The sequence below is a fragment of the Tachypleus tridentatus genome, chromosome 3, assembly GCF_004210375.1.
Source record: "Tachypleus tridentatus isolate NWPU-2018 chromosome 3, ASM421037v1, whole genome shotgun sequence".
Lineage (NCBI taxonomy): Eukaryota > Metazoa > Arthropoda > Merostomata > Xiphosura > Limulidae > Tachypleus > Tachypleus tridentatus.
In genome coordinates, this window is record NC_134827.1 from 10,232,954 (window position 1) to 10,247,923 (window position 14,970).

Genomic DNA, 14,970 nt, shown 5'->3' on the forward strand with positions numbered 1-14,970 from the left:
TTAGCAGTGAAAGACTAGAAAACAGCTCGTCATCACCATCCACTGCCAACTTTTGGGCTACTCTTTTACCATCTAATAGTGGGATTAACCATTACATTATAACGTTCCCACGGCTAAAAAGGCGAGCACGTTTGGTGTGACGTAGATTCGAACCCGCAACCCTTAGGTTAGAAGTCAAGAGCCCTAACCACCTGTCCATACCGGCACGATTATGAAGGGAAATATTTTAATTCAAAAAGAGCTATGACGCAGAACAAGTTACCTACTACAATAACTAAACTACGCTTTATTGTAGCAGTTCTTAAACCTCAGTTGCACTTCTAAACGAACGGCCATTTTCAAGAAAAAGTTAGTCGTAAGAACAATAATTACAGCATCCATATACCGATAAAACAAACACTCTGATCTTGCTTCAATGGGTGTTTGTGCTTTTGGTCTATTAAACCGGTCTTGGGAGCCGAAATCCACGTCCTATAGATGGTTTATGGAAAATATGTCAAGGATTACCTCGTTGGTTTTCACAGCAACTTGTTACAGTGAAAATCATAATGTCGGACTATATCCATAATCTCAAAACTGCTACGACTATGGAAGAGATAGTTTCAAGGATATAATGGTATCTGGAAAAAAAAATCTTATAAAGTATGGTTAACCTTCTGTGTTCTTGTCTTTATGAAGGATATCTTAAAAACAAAGCCAATACAAATGAAGCAAACAAGAGAACTAACTGTAAATTGTATATAAAACAAACTACATAAGAATACATACATATTAAAGTATAACTTGTTCTTCAATTTCAAATAGCACAAATTTAAAATAGTAATTTGTAGAAAGCCTTGAGTGAAGGTTTATTTCTCTTGGTTTGGTTTGTTTAGAATTTCTCGCAAAACTACACGAGGGCTAATTTAGCAGTGTAAGACTAGAGGCAAAGCAGCTAGTCATCACCACCCACCGCTAACTCTTGGGCTATTCTTTTACCAACGAATAGTGGGATTGACGGTAACATTATAACGCCCCCACGGCTGAAAGGATGAGCATGTTTGATGGGACAGGGATGCGAACCCAAAGCCCTCTGATAACGAGTCGTGTGCCTTGACCACCTGGCCATGCCGAACCTTATGTTAGTGAACACAAAGTTACACCATGATCAACACGTGTTACGCCCACCGCGAATATTGAAACTTGAAACTTGCACATGAACCAGTTTGAAGCCGTATTTAAGGTGAAAATTTAATGTTGCATTATTATTCTTTCCGGCCTGGCATGGCCAGGTGGGTTAAGGCGTGCGACTCATAATCTGAGGGATGCGAGTTCGCATCCCCGTCTCACCAAACATGCTCGCCTTTTCAGCCGTGGGGACGTTATAATGTGACGGTCAATCCCACTATTCGTTGGTAAAAGAGTAGCCCAAGAGTTGGCGGTGAGTGGTGATGACTAGCTGCCTTCCCTCTAGTCTTGCACTGCAAAATTATGGACGGCTAGCGCAGATAGCCCTTGAGTATCTTTCCGCGAAATTCAAAAACAAAAAAAACAATTAAAAATTATTTGATACACAAAAAGAATATTGGAGAAACCTCGGCATGATAGTTTTAATGAAGATAAGCATGTGTGTTTTCTTATAGCAAAGCCACATCGGGCTATCTGCTGAGCCCACCGAGGGGAATCGACCCCTAATTTTAGCGTTGGAAATCCGTAGACTTGGCGCTGTACTAGCGGAAGGCAAAGAAGATAAGCAATAGAAAACAAATGCACTTTGTGATTATAACACACCGCTTATTTTTCGTTAAAATGTATTATAAACAAATTTGTTGTGTAATTATCATTTAACAGAGTTATCTAATAACTCGTGTAATCGCACATTCAAGCAAGTTCAAAGGAATTATTAGAACCTTTCCAATAATGCGGATTTAGAGAGGGTGACTAGAGATGTACCACATACGTTTGCATATTTGTGTGACATTTTTAAAAAAACATAAAAAAGGGGTTGGCTAAACACCACCTCTAAATTTGCCATTGATTTCTAGATATAAATTATAAAACGTAAGGAACCAAGAAGAAATAGAATAAATTAACATTATATTAACTAAATATTTTATCTAACAGACTATTAAAAGAAATTCAGTTTGTTTATCAAAACCTTGATCAGTAACTCATCAGAAAGGAAACTTATAATACTAATCAATTTTATCAACGTGCAACTCTTTCATGCTTGCAATGTCACAAACTTATTCAAAATAATCACTGAAGTATGATTTAAAATAGCATTGTGTTTATCGATGTTCAGCAATATCAATAAACGTTCTAGACAGAATATGAATCCTATAAGTGCTTTCGCCCACCCATGATTCAGCGGTAAAACTCATGTTTGATAACGCTGAAATTCGGGGTATTTAACCCTGCTTTAAGCACAGTATCTATAGTAACTACACGCCATTTTTCTGTTTTACGCCTAAACAAACAAGTGTATTGTATTCTTTTGTGCGAAGTGAAAGTGTAAAACGTCAGCCACCAGTAAAACAATTTATTTTGGCTTAATTTGAAGATCTCTTGCGAAAATTAAAAACAAGAGGCACTTAAAGTTATTTTACGTAGGATTAGAGTAAATTAATCTAGGATACTATGGGCAAGTTCAAATACATTAATCAAAAGTATTTGCTCTCCTGAGTCCAAACTCTAATTAGGTCTGAAATTGGTTAAGAGATGTCGAAGATGAGCTAAAAGTTTGCACATGATAAAAATTCAGAGCCATTCTATGAACTGTTTATGCAACAGATAATTAGCTTGTCTAAAATAAACTCCGAAAATACTTCGTCTAGTAATTACAAAGTTCATCTGAGCATACTATAATGTATTTTTTCCTCAAATAAAGTTTTATCATAGTTAAATTTAATCAGTAAATGCTACAGTTATAGTAATGAAATAATTAGGAAAGGTTTAATCACATTCTTTTTAAAATTAATATCTTTTTGAAAATTATATATAAACGCTTCCCAATGTGTCAAAAGTTTAAAACGGTTAATTTGAACACAGTTGAATCACCTTCTTATAAAAGGTTTGTTTGTTTGTTTTGAATTAAGCACAAAGCAACACAATGGCTTTCTGATACGCGGTTTTCAGCATTGCGAATCCGCAGAGATACCGCTGTGCCACTCTTGTAAAATGATTTGCTTTTGTAAGCTAAATACGTCCGTAGAAATCTCAACTAACAACAACAAAAAATAGCATCTTTTGTTGGAGGCAAACCCCAGCTCGTGATAGATTAAATTAACTAAATTGAGTGTAGATTAATACCACAATTTATTTATAGAACGATTCATATTTGAATTAACTTTTCTAAAATCTAGCTAGTTAGAACATCTTTGTTACAAATAAGTTATTCATTGCATAATTCGTTAATCGTTAATGGAAATAACAACAGAATGCAAATAGTACAATACGTAGTAACTAAAATACATTATTTGTTTTAAGACGAAAAACATTACTTATTGTAACAGAGAGGGATGTAGATAAACGTTTCGGAATTCTACAAATAAAATTATGTGTGTTAAATAATGTAACGACGTATTTTAGTTTTCTGTTTAAATAATTAAAATATCTTTCAAAATATATGGTTAGATTTTTTTCGCGTTAAATAGTAAATTAGTTACAGCTAGGTAACTGTTAATATATATATTACGAACAAAGTGAAAGACAAATGGAACCATAACAATTTTTACCTTTTTTTTGTGTTTTATTGATACAAGTGATTAGTTTCATATATATATATATATAGGTAGGGAGGGGTTTACTTTTCATGATTATATATTGAACCAATAACAACTACTTAATGAGACACTCCAGAGATCTTTGTTGGGATTATGTTCGTTAATAAAAATGTATCACAAATGAACAATTTCATTATTTATTGCGATCAATTCCCCGTTGAAATGTCAAAGTGCCGTCTCCAGTTTTCTGTCGAGTTTTTTCAATGATGTCATTGGGAACTGTTTTCATATCGTAGGCCTGTCCTATCTTGGCCATGAAATCTAGAAACATTGTTGTTATGTTCAGTTTCCATCCGTACTCACTGGTGGAATAGTCGTAAGGAAAAGTGTGGTGATAGTTGTGGAAGCCTTCACCGAGTGCCCACCATGCCACGTGCTTGTTTTCTCTGGCGTCTATGAAACGATTGTACGGCTGGTTTCCCCAGTAGTGTGCTGCACTGTTTACTAGCCATGTGCAGTGTAGGGTAATAACGTAGCGCAGGATTCCAGTGGTAAGAAATGCAAACCATATTTTCTCCCCCCATACCCAAACGGGTATCATAGTTGGAAGATAAAAAGTGAACAGAAGTACCAAAGGAATGTAAAACCTGTTAGAAAAACACATTTTATATTATGGTCTAAGCACACAACCACTGAAATTTGTCTTCTTTATAACACTTAATAAAATTGATAAAACACACTTTGATAAACTAGGATATCCAAACCACTGAATCTTTTAAATAACACCTTAGAACTGTTTTTATAAAATTATGTGTAATAAAAAACGACTAACCAATGATCAAAATCTAACGGTTATGAAAATATTTTAAAATGAAATGGATATATAAAAAGAAGGTTTAAATAATGTGTAACAAATATTTTGAAATTCTGTGGAATCCTTAATCTTAAATCTAGATTTTTGTATGCAACAGTTAAGATATAATTTAAGTTATTCATTATAAATCTAAAATAAGAGAAGTTAATGTGAAGCATATCTTGTAGGTGCATGTCAAGATAACTCAAGAATATAAATTATTAATCGTCGAAAAAAAAATTTGCATCACAGAACAGGCAATTAGTTATCCATGTATGTAAGGATGAACGATAATTTAATTTACTAAAACTGCCCCAGAAGTAAATATGACGCACTCATTGGTCAGCACAGAAAGTACATTTTCAACGAATCATAAAGCAGATGTTAGAGTAAAGTAGGGAATAGCAAAACAATGCATACATCAGAATATAATAAACAACATATTAATCAGGTTGGCAGCTTTCTCTGGATCTCTTTCCTTTCGATAAAAAATGGCATATAAATTAGGACAGCAGTTCACATCGAACTGCTTTCTTTACGATGTGAAAATAAGCATATGAATCAGAATAGTAGTTTCTCATAAACATCTTCACTTTTGATGAAAAACAACATATAAATCAGGTTAGCAGTTTCTTCTAAACTCACATCTCTTTTGACCCTGAAGATATTTCTATTATTATTAATGTTTGGCTATTCTTGAATTTCAAGATGCATGTTACACGAGAGATAATTTGTTTACAAGTTAACATTTGCAAATTTAACAGAAATCCCTAACGTTTCATTACCCGTCCAGGACAGCGATAAGTCTACGGATTTACAACGCTAAAATCAGGAGCTCCATTTCACTCGGTAGACACAACAGTTAGCCCAATGTGGCTTTGCTATAAGAAAAAATACACAAATACGCCTTAACGTTTCTTAATTCTGTCATTTTTATGACTTTTTGTTCTGTTTTAAAACTATAAAAAGCATCCTTAATTAGTGAGCTGGTGAAACAACACGCTATACGTTTATTTGTTTAGTTTTCTTGTTGTTGTCTAGCGTAAGATCTGATTATAAAAATTGGTGTATCGTCCTTCTTCACACATGCGGTTTACATATTAAGTTATATCGGTGCGATAATTACCCAGTATCAAGGAAGACTTTTTAGAAATGAAAGACGTAATGTTATAAGAAAGCAATAATTTTGATAATTATCATAAGGGCGGATCTGGATGTGTAATGTGCCCGTCAAACAATTAGTCATATTCCATATCTACTGTATTATTTATTACTTGAATTAACTATACAGTTGTTCAGAAGAACTGATAAACCAGGAAACTGTTATTCTTGATTCAGAAGCAAGTTAAGCAACAAAGCGTCAACAAAAATACATTAAATTAATAATTTTAAAGACATTTGAGAGAATGTAATATGTCAACTACAGTATATCTACTTTATCCAGTAAAATGCCGAATTCATACCATGTCATAAGTACACAACATAACATATTAATTTTTGTTAGCACTTAGTACAGTACAGTAGGTAACCCCAAGTGTTCATATCATTTAATTATTGTAAAGATAAATCATAACTATAATAAATTTCACTTGCTTCTACATTTCCTATTTTTGTCTTTTCCATACATAATAACACAATAACATTTAAATCTTGCAACTAATTTGTTGTGAGTTTTGTAAAATTCCAATAAATGAGTTAATTATATTCTAAGAGGGTATAGAACAACCAATATAGAACAAGTTCAAAATCTAAACTGTACTAAGCCATCCAAGTAAACACTGTAAACGCAAAGCTGCGCTAAACCATAGTAAGCAAACCATCAGTAAAAGACAGAAAACTAAATATTAGTATATGAAGAAATGCTCAAATATTTTAAAATTGGGAGACGAAAGTAAAAAAACATATTTTGTCTATAGAAAGACAGATTTTCCTGTTATACAAAACATTACTAAAAAAATACAAAACTGCTATTTTCTCACCAGAGGACACTTTCCAAAAACATCTTAACAGGATTATTTCGGTTAGTTACCTTTTTTGAAATCTTACTACAGGATCTTGTAAGATGTCACTACAGTCAACTGTATGTCCTTTCTCTCGAACGTCAGGATGTTTCTTATGCATTAGCCATCCCATGTGCGCAAAAAAGAATCCTCGATTGATATTGTGTGGATCAGCGTCTGTTTCTGTAAATTTATGGTGAACACGATGATCTCTTGACCATTCGTAAATGTCATTCTGGAAGAAGTAGAGAACAAACACGTTTTATTACGAATATTAAATATTTAAAAGGCATTTTTGGAACATGTATATAATAAAAATAAATTACATATTATTGACCAAAAATTAAAGCTAAATAGGCAAGAGTTAAATGGTATCATAGACAAATAAATTAGAAATAGAAGTTGAATGATTATATATGATTAAAAATTATGATTGAATACATATGTATGTCATTACGTTTGTTCAGCAACCTGTCTGTAATTCAAATATAACGTTATGCTTGTGAGATCAGATTTACAATGAAAATCAAACAATTTAAATTCTAATTCAGCAATGTTTTTCTAAAGTAACTATAGCTAGAATTTAAAATAAAAAGTAAAAAAGGAAAAAAGAAAATAGACCGAGCTTTATTGTCCTGAATTTCAATTACAGGTAACAAGGAAAGAAAAGTTTTAAAATGTTATAAGTAAACTAAAATATAAATTGTTACAAATTTAGCTTTGATATATACATGTTATGGTTTCTTTAAATAAAAGAAACTAACCTGGCAAGCTATGCAATTGAAAACCATTAAAAGTATTCTCAGAGGAAGTTTAGCTTTGTATGCTCTATGACACCAAAGACGATGTGCACCTGCTGTTACTCCAAGGCCTGAACAATACGAGTATGCCACACCTAATAGGAAGTAAAGAGTTATCTCAGTAGTAACTTAAAGATAAAGAGGTTTAGCATTCATAAATATTGAATACTCGTAGATCATATACACAACTTGGAACTGTAGTATCTGAGCTCACCAAAACATCCAGTATCACCATACATTAATACACCGGATGCAATAAGGTGGATACGAAGATAATTTCTGGCTTCTCTCCCCCCTCTCTACAATCTAAAGAAATGGACGTTTCTTAAATTTCAGACAGCGAAGCGTAATACAAATAACCATGTGACTAAATAATTATGGCTATTTTGTTTATTTATTTTTTTCTGTTTTCAAGGCTGCATACTTCCTCTCTGAAAATCATGTAAACCACGTTTTGGCAGCCGCCAGACAAGTCAACACTACTATCTTAGTCGTCTCTTTGTCTTTATTCACTGATTTTCCTTGTAAAGATCCTGTGTGAAGCAGTTTATGTAGTCAATAATTACTAGATACTTTCTGTGGGACAATCCATCTGTAATAGAGTTGTACATATGCATTAATAGTAACACAAAGATATGTTTCACTTTATTATTTTGTTCAGAAAGATGCTTACACTGTAAAAAGTTTTGTCGTAAATTAACAAAAACACTGTGCTATTTGAAATCAACACAAACTGTATCTCTAAACACAGACTTGCGTGAACAAAACACAATTATTTGTTATAGCGATATAAATGTCGTTAGTGAGAGGTAAAATAATCAAAATTGTTCAATTTGGTAGGTCGTTAGTCGCGTTTGAGGGGAAGTCGTCCACGAGGGGTCAATTTAATGCAAACAGGGTACCGTCAAAAATTTTCCGGTCGTATGACAGGGGAAGTCGTTAGTGAGGGGCTCCACTGTATATGCAATTCAAGCAAATAACGTACATTAAAACACATTTTTCTTCAGTTGTATTCACTCATAATGATTGTGTTTCTTCTAACTAGTGTTGTAGCTATTCAAACGCCATGTTTGCATTTCAAGTTGTGTTGTTTTTAACGCAGATTTTCAACATAAAACTTATATACATAAATTACTAGAGAGGTACGAAAATGTGCTTAAGACATATTATTATTATACCTTACCTGTGCAGCTTACACATTTGAATGTTATTTGTTTAAAGAAAACCTTAAGTGTTTGGTACAAATGTTACCTAAACTGCAGTTATATGTTTCCTTTTTCATGTGTGTCTAAGACTAAGACTTGTTCTAACATATAATATTGCTTAGTCTATGAAAATTATTTTATTATCTTTATAATATTACTTTATATTAATAAGCAAACGATTTATCAATATGAATTTCATGAGGATATATCAAATCAAAAAGGCTATTCCAAACTTTAAGTATATTTAATAAAAAGCTTTATTTCTCACTTCACGCCATGTTCCACACCAATAAGAAAAATATGATCAGAAACAAAAGCGAAGGAAGAAATAATATGATGGCATTAAGAAACAAATACTAGTTCTAAATCTATGAGTTATTTGTTGTAATAATAAACAGTAATTTATATAAGTCAATTTCCAGTAGGTAGAAGGAATAAAGATAATATAAATAACTTTGATGGACGTAGCCAGGGAACGCAAAGTGTGAGACTAGCACGATCGTAACAAACGGACTTCATCACGATCGATCTAGAACAATCAGAAATATTCGAATTTTAGAAAAAATGTTTACTGGTTTTTCTTTAAAAACCGTGAAAGCTATCATTTTAACACGTTTTGTCATATTGTATCAATAATATATATTTTAGAAACATACAACTATTTTCTTATTCGTTTTAGCAGAAAAGTATACTGAGATATCTGCTGTGTCAAACCCCGATTGTAGCATTGTAAGTCCATAAACTCACCATTATCTCAACTCAACGTTTAAATCAGTTTCGTATATAGAACTAAAGTCTTGTTTAGCAACGATTCCTCGTAAAATATCTTATGGACTATGATATCATTTTAGTGACATAAACCATATAGCAAGAAAGGAATGACTTACCAAATACCCAAGGACGCCACGTTGCGGTGAAAGCTAGAATCAAACCTGAAAAAGCTGCAGCATGTAGCACAGTAAATATCCAAACGTTTGTCCACACAATATCTAGCCGATGATACTTTTCTCGCTTTTGAGGAACAGTTAGAGTACCTGGTGAATTCTTTCCCAATTTCAGAACCATACTATTTAGAAATAATATTTTGTCATAATTGATAGGCACTAAACTAATTGTTTATATTTATATTTTATTAAAAATAAATTTGTTGCATCAATACTTTGGAATATTTGTACTATATCTGTTGAATACAGAGCACAGAGCTCAAAAATATGTTCATAAAATATCGTCTCAATCTGTAAAGCACTATAATTATAGAAATTCGATTTTTTTTTAAATGATAATCGTTACTAAATAATTAAAGGGCACTTCAAAAAAATTAATCGTTGGCTTTAATTTCAAATGATTTAGTCAAAGTAAAACTACAAGTGCAATAAATATGAGGCACAGCAATTCCAAGTACTCCATACAACCCGTCACACCACACATGCTCGTCCTTTTACCAGTGAGGGCGTTATAATGTTACGATCAAACCCACTATTCGTTGGTAAAAGAGAAGCCCAAGAGTTGGCGATGAGTAGTGTTGACTAGCTGCTTTCCCTCTAGTCTTACACTGCAAAATTAGGGACGGCTAGCGGAGATAACCCTCATGTAGCTTTGCGCGAAATTCAAAACAAACAAACTCTATACAAGTTAAAAAAAAAAGTTACTTAAGTTCAAATGCTGTTCAGAAATGATGCCTGTCTTTAGTAAGTAGGTCACATTTTCCAATATTTTCTTTCTTTCCAACTAATCCTTATTGGTTTTTTTAAAGATAAATCGGAGTTTTTTAAGTCTTTATTCAACATAAGTTATTTTAGATCCTTGTAAAAACTTATAAGTGCCTCAACTTACTCATCATCTTTCTAAAAGGAGGTTTTACTTCCCCTTTCTGTGAGAGTTTCTTTGTTTACATTTTATTTAGCCATAGCATTTAAGCCTTTCTAAGAGATTCTCTTGTTAGTTATTCATGTTTATATTCTTAGATTTCATACTACAGTTGTCCTGATTCTAATTTATTTTGAATTTTAAGCACACACCTAAAGGAAAAACACACGTTTTTGCACATATATATGCTGGCCATACAACATATTGTTTTGAAAATTTCATAGTTTTTTTTATTACGACGTAAAAAACTATTTATATAATGTCGTTTTTACTGTTCTAAGGCAAAACAGTATGCAAACAGTGATTTCAAGTACCCATATACAAAATACTTTAATGTATACGGATTTATACTACTAGAAACCGGGTTTCGAAATTTATGGTGGGCAGAGCACAAAATGCCCTTTGTGAAGCTCTGTGCTTAATAACAAAAGAGTTTTCCAAATACTAATTCACCATCATAGCGAAATACTATAATCTGATAGTTATATTTCTTCAATAATTATGCTGACTTTTCTTAGTTTTGAGAATATATTTAAATTACGTAATAATATATTTTCTTCCTTGAAATAAGTATGCGTGTTTTTGTTATAGCAAAACCACATAGGGTTATCTGCTGAAGAGAATCGAAGCACCTAATTCTAGGGCTGCAAAAAGCATAGACTTACTGCTGTATCAGCAGTGCACCCTTGTACTAAGCCTTTCTTCGTAGATACTTAATTGTGATGAACCGTTCAGAAACTTGTTTGTTTGTTTTTGGAATTTCGCACAAAGCTACTCGAGGGCTATCTGTGCTAGCCGTCCCTAATTTAGAAGTGTAAGACTAGAGGGAAGGCAGCTAGTCATCACCACCCACCGCCAACTCTTGGGCTACTCTTTTACCAACGAAAAGTGGGATTGACCGTCACATTATAACGCCCCCACGGCTGGGACCGTTCAGAAACAAAGCTAAAAATCTTTCTCGTGTACGTTATCAGATGATAACCAAAAACAATATAAAAAGTCAAAGCTGTTTGCTGTCAATTATTTTTCTTGAGTGGGTATTTTATTTTTCATCATGTAAACTGATTTTCTTTACAGCACGATTATCTATGACATGAAACATTTAAATTCACTTATAGCACTGAAATTTTTCAAACTCTTTCATAAAATAAGTTCATTGATTGTATTTCTGTTATATGATACGTGTGGTTATATGAAACATATTTATTTTAAAAATAATGTAATATTATCATACTTACTTTTTGAAAAATAGTAAAAAAAAAAGATTTATTGACCACCGCATTCTTGATTTTGAAATTGTAACAATATCAAATATACTTCTAATAAATGGTCATTGCAAAATTAGTTAAATTTACTAAGCGCCTTGCTTATTTAAGGAGAGAAAGAAATTCGTGTAGTGTGTTAAAAACTACTTTACATTTCTTTAAAATATTAACCTTTTTCCATGTTTATGCTTAATAGGTATAATATCAAAGTGAAATGAAAGTTGTTTGTTTTTCAATAATACAAACAAATCTATTCGATAGCTTCACTTTTAAACACGTTAATTCGTGGAAAAGGGGTGCTATACATACTGCCTTGGGTATTTGAGAGAATATTACAAATGTGTAAAGTATGGTCAGTGATGTAGTAAGAAAAAGTTCGGTACTAACTCTTCAAGAATATAAAGACTTTGGTTTATATCTAAATTTGTTTCATTCACTTTAATTGCAATGGCACAATTTGTAAGTTTAATTTATCTCATGAATCTGGCCTTGGGTACACATGTGGAAAGTCTTTTGTATTTTAATATTGTTTTCCTAAAACATTGATAATTAAGGCAGAAAAAAAACTACATTTTTAAACGGAAACCCTTAAATTCAGAGAATTCAATCATGGTCAGAAGAGGTGGGTTAATATTTTTCAAGACCAGGGAGAAAACTCGTTCACTTATGAACATACCATGTTAGACTGCGATTCAGACATTAGGGAATCATAAAGTCTTATAATCCATTAAACGTATAATCACATAATAGATATCCTACATGATAGTTAGTCTTTATTAACATAATGTTTTTAGTGATAACCACAAAAGCTTTTTATAAAGAAAGAGATAATAATTTACCCAAATCTGTTCTTTATACTTTCAATTAATAGCAAACTATTACAGGTAGATATTTAAAAAAAAAAACAGATAAGAATTAAAAATCAAACAATAATTTCTCTGTGTGTCTTCTGGAAAGTATGATAATGATGCAGTATTTATATGTATTTCAATAGAATTATAAGATGTCCTGATATCACGCATTTTACTAGCTAATACAGTTCTTAAGTAACTAAGGCACTAGATATTTCAATCGTGATAGCTTATATCCAACTTAATATATTATGTTGAAATGCGGCTAATTTTGTGATTTTTAATTTTCATCCCACTTCTTAACAAAAATTCCAGTGCTTCTATTTATTTTTCAACAAAATCTTTTAGTTTGACTCACCCTGTTTTTATTTTACGGTGTGATCAGAGGAATGTACAAAGTGATTCTGAGGTCAGTATGGGTATTTAAAACAACCTGTAGAATGTTATATTTAAAAAATGCGGACGTATAGTTCGCGTAGGTACGTAAAAAATCATGATGGCTTATTTAACTAGTTTCAGGACGTAACAATAGGTCGCTTTCATACCTTTTCGAGGCTGTCACTATCAATCCCTATTATTGAGTCCAAGCTGAAAGTGAGATTGAAAAATTACATAACGTAGCTCTCTTTAGGAATTGCCTAGGCCTGTGTTGCACTGTTATTCCCTACTAAAGGAATGGTTCCTGAGTTATGAATATAGATCTGCCTCTCCAGATACATTCATAGTCAGCAGTCAAAGGAGAACAGTGGCCAGGCGTGAGGAAACTGATGACTGAGAACTTTGTTCTTTACAGAAGACTCAGAAGTAAATTATATCACAGATTTGAAAATCTAAGCTTTATTTCAGATAGCTGAATAAGTAAAAATACATTACCGAGTTTTCTTCATTACGTGAAAGTTGTTTATTAAAGTTATGTTTTTAAGTCACGATTAATTTAACATATATAAGAAAGACAATTAACTTACCTTTGATATATTAAGTCCAGTTTTATTATGTTCTTAGTTCAAGAGGAAACTTATATAAACAATAAAACATTATAATAAGGAAAATGTTTGTACCTGGAGTCACCTTGAATTGGTATCAAAGTCAAATAATGCAAGATTTCTACAAGATACAGACAAAACTCTTTTGCTTTTCTTATTAAAGTACGTGTGATACGGCTAAACCAGGAAAAGTCTCGGTGTGTGTTCGTTCAGAGTTGAAGCAAACTGAATTTTTTGCTTTTGTCAGAGGCTATGAAAACTTTCATTTCTAATTGGACAGTTATAAAATATTTCAGAGACGTTCCTGGTAAAAAATAAACCTGGATGAAGACTGATTCAACTAAATAAAATATAGCTTCCATCGCCATCTTGAAGAAAAGATATTTTATTCTTTTTACTTGAAAGACTAACCCTGGCAGTGGAATAATTAAGTCGTTATTGCAAAGTACATTTAGCTAACGTCTTTACTTTATCCATGGATCAGTGTTAAGTTTACGGACTTACATCGCTAAAATCTGATCCCCTATTCCCAATGGTGGACATCAATGGTTTATAGCTTCGATCAAGACAACAACTTTCCTTTCTAAGTAAAAGTTTCCTCAAAACTTCGAGTATCGAATATCCATAAGTAACATGACAAGTAATTAGAAGCATATCTCTATACTAGAGAATATTGTTTAAAAACTGAAGCTAGAAATACATAAGATTATAAAATGTTACTTGTACAATACAACAGATGATACCAACAAGGTAATCCTCTAGACAGAGAATGAATGTTTTTCTTATAGAAAAGCCATATTTAGCTATCTGGTGTGTCCACTAAGAGGAATTGAACCTCTAATCTTGGCGTTGTAAGTCTAAAGACATATCGCTGTGCCAGTGAGAACCCTGTATGTACGACTTAGTGACTGACATACAACATACTACTGAATAGTGGTGCGAGTGATTAACACATTTGGTCCCTCCACGTTGTCCTCAGCCTTTCTTCGTAGAAAATATAATGCATTATTTTAATTATTTTGTGGAAGCTTATTCTGTAAAACTATGATTATCTCTCAAAGTTATCATTCAGTATAAAAACTAGCTTTATGGCTTAATTACATGAGCTTTAATAGTATTTTTATTACATATATACACACACCATGGTCTATATTTTGTTCGTATGACGGTTTTACACGATTTGCAGAATAAAGTAAACATTAACTTGGACATGTCATACAAACAGAACGGCACGATATGGCCAAATGGTTTAGGAGCTCGACTCGTAATCTGAGGGTCGCGGATTCAAATCCCTGTCACATCAAACGTGTTCGCCCCTTCAGCCGTAAGGGCGTTATAAAGCACGGTCAATCCCACAATTAGTTGGTAAAGGGTTAAAGAGTAACTCAACAGTTGGCAATGGGTGGTGATGACTAGGTGCCTTTCGTTTAGTCTTACATTACT

General features: G+C 32.6%; 1 protein-coding gene across 5 annotated transcripts in view; it reads right to left on the reverse strand.

The window, feature by feature from the left end:
• Positions 1 to 3,697: 3,697 nt before the first annotated feature.
• Positions 3,698 to 14,970, reverse strand: part of LOC143246331 (acyl-CoA desaturase-like) — a 29,349-nt gene continuing 18,076 nt past the window's right edge. For 4 of the 5 annotated variants that reach the window (XM_076492875.1, XM_076492874.1, XM_076492873.1 and 1 more), the window contains 4 exons: positions 9,450 to 9,628; positions 7,322 to 7,452; positions 6,587 to 6,792; positions 3,698 to 4,351 (listed from right to left, as the gene is read on the reverse strand). In XM_076492875.1, coding sequence (XP_076348990.1) covers positions 3,898 to 4,351; positions 6,587 to 6,792; positions 7,322 to 7,452; positions 9,450 to 9,627 — 969 coding nt within the window. In that variant the 5' untranslated portion in view covers position 9,628 and the 3' untranslated portion in view covers positions 3,698 to 3,897. Of the gene's footprint in view, positions 4,352 to 6,586; positions 6,793 to 7,321; positions 7,453 to 7,571; positions 7,848 to 9,449; positions 9,629 to 14,970 lie in introns of those variants that run through there. The other variant, XM_076492876.1, reaches the window with a different exon arrangement.